Genomic DNA, 1,990 nt, shown 5'->3' with positions numbered 1-1,990 from the left:
TATCACAAACTCTTCTTATTCTGATATACCTAATCCAAACAACTACTGACATGTATCCACAGCCCTGATTTAAATGTTAAAATACCTGTAGATATTAACCTCCAAAAAAAATTTTTTTTCAGTCCTGGACTTTGAACACTGGGGTTTAGGCACTGTCCATGAGCTTCTCTACTCAACCTGGACTTTGAACACTGGGGCTTAGGCACTGTCCATGAGCTTCTCTACTCAACCTGGACTTTGAACACTGGGGCTTAGGCACTGTCCATGAGCTTCTCTACTCAAGGCTAGTATCCTACCACTTGAGCTACAGCTCTACCTCTGGCTTTTTGTGGCTAACTGGAGATTCAAGAGTTTCATGGACTGTGTTGACTTTGAACCATGACCCTTAGGTCTCAGCCTCCTGAGTAGCTAGGATTACAGACATGAGCCACCAATGCCCAGCCTGAATTATTATTGTATACATATATTTTTTTCCTTTTTTTTTGTCAGTTGAACTCAACCTGCACACTGTTCCTGAGCTCTTCAGCTCAAGGCAAGTGCTCTACCACTTCAGCCACAGCTCCACTTCCAGTTTTCTGGTGGTTAATTGGAGATAAAGGTCTCACAGACTTTCCTGCCCGGGCTGGCTTTGAACTGGGATCCTCAGATCTCAGCCTCCTGAGTAGCTAGGATTACAGGCGTGAGCCACTGGCACCTGGCTCTTTAATATATTATAAAGCATGTTATTAGAAAACATCGATCAACCAACACACACACAGAATCACGTTCAAATGTTGCATGGTCAAAATGTATCTGAAACCAGTTTAGCGGTTCCTTTTGGTTGACTTCTTCTTCTGTCCCTCTTTGTGCTTCTTTTTTTTCCTCTTACTACCTTCTTTGAATCCTGCTGAGATAATAGAAGGATCCCAGTTGCTAGTGACCCAAGGTATACCTTGTTGATGATTGTCCACAAAAGGAAATGGAGATACGTGTTTGGGACTGTAGGAATTTGATGGATAATGGGTGAATGACTGCCTTCTCCAGTTGCGTTGTGCAAAGCCTTCTTCATCTGCCACTCTGTTCATAAGGAAGGATTTCAACTCACCATCATCTTCAATTTCTGTTTCCTGACCATACTCAATTTTCTTTGTACTAAGACTTCTGCCGCTTGTAATTTTGCGTGAAGTTGTAACAGGTATGTACTTGCCCATCTCACTGCCATCAAATGTCCGGGAAGAGGATGAAGTAAAGCCTTCATGCCCCAGTGAACCATAGGATGTGTATCTTGTGTCATAGGAAGAAAATCTCTGATAAACTGGTTGGTTACTGGAAGTAGGGAAAAAGGATCCTGTACCTCTCCTTCTTCCACAGGTGTGTCTTGGACTATTTAAAAGATCCTGAAGTGAGTCTTCAAAGAAGTGAAATGAAAATGGATCCCTTTCACCAAAAAATTCTTTAAAGACATCATCTGTCTTATAGAATGTGAAGCTTTCCTCACATTCATTATCAAAATGACTTCTGCCTCCGCCATCTAATCCTTTTTTGCCATATTTATCATAAATGACCCGTTTTTCATTATTTGACAGTACCTCATATGCCTCAGCTACTTCTTTGAATTTTTTCTCTGCTTCTTCTTTATTTTCTGGATTTTTATCAGGGTGCCATTTAAGTGCTACTTTATGGTAAGCTTTTTTAATGTCCTCGGATGAGGCGTATCTCTGCACTCCTAGAACTTCATAGTAATCCACCATATTTTAACAGATGATTGGAAACGAGTGCACTGGATAGCGAGCACTGTAGTTTCCTTGCAGCTCAGGCTCTGCTGGGATGGTTTGGTGGTAGAGGCAGTGACTGCATGTAGATAGGCACATTTTTACATTGATGGTAATGCCACCATGAGCCACTGTTAGGACTTTGATTGTGTGTCAGGCAGAGGTAGAGCTTATGTCAGAGAGGGCTGTATTATGGTGTCATTCTGGGGTAGTGACAGGGACTGGACCTTCCAAATAGA

The 1,990-nt window shown here is 42.0% G+C and overlaps 1 protein-coding gene across 1 annotated transcript; it reads right to left on the bottom strand.

Annotated features, from left to right (window-relative positions):
* Positions 1-803: 803 nt before the first annotated feature.
* Dnajb7 (DnaJ (Hsp40) homolog, subfamily B, member 7) lies at positions 804-1,730 on the bottom strand. Its single transcript, XM_013024853.1, has one exon. It carries the CDS (start codon positions 1,728-1,730, stop codon positions 804-806), a length of 927 nt encoding a protein of 308 aa, XP_012880307.1.
* Positions 1,731-1,990: the final 260 nt, after the last annotated feature.

This window comes from Dipodomys ordii, unplaced genomic scaffold (genome assembly GCF_000151885.1).
Source record: "Dipodomys ordii isolate 6190 unplaced genomic scaffold, Dord_2.0 Scaffold79, whole genome shotgun sequence".
Classification (NCBI taxonomy): domain Eukaryota; kingdom Metazoa; phylum Chordata; class Mammalia; order Rodentia; family Heteromyidae; genus Dipodomys; species Dipodomys ordii.
The sequence above is the reverse complement of the archived record's forward strand: the minus strand, read 5'-3'. Positions and strand labels throughout refer to the sequence as shown.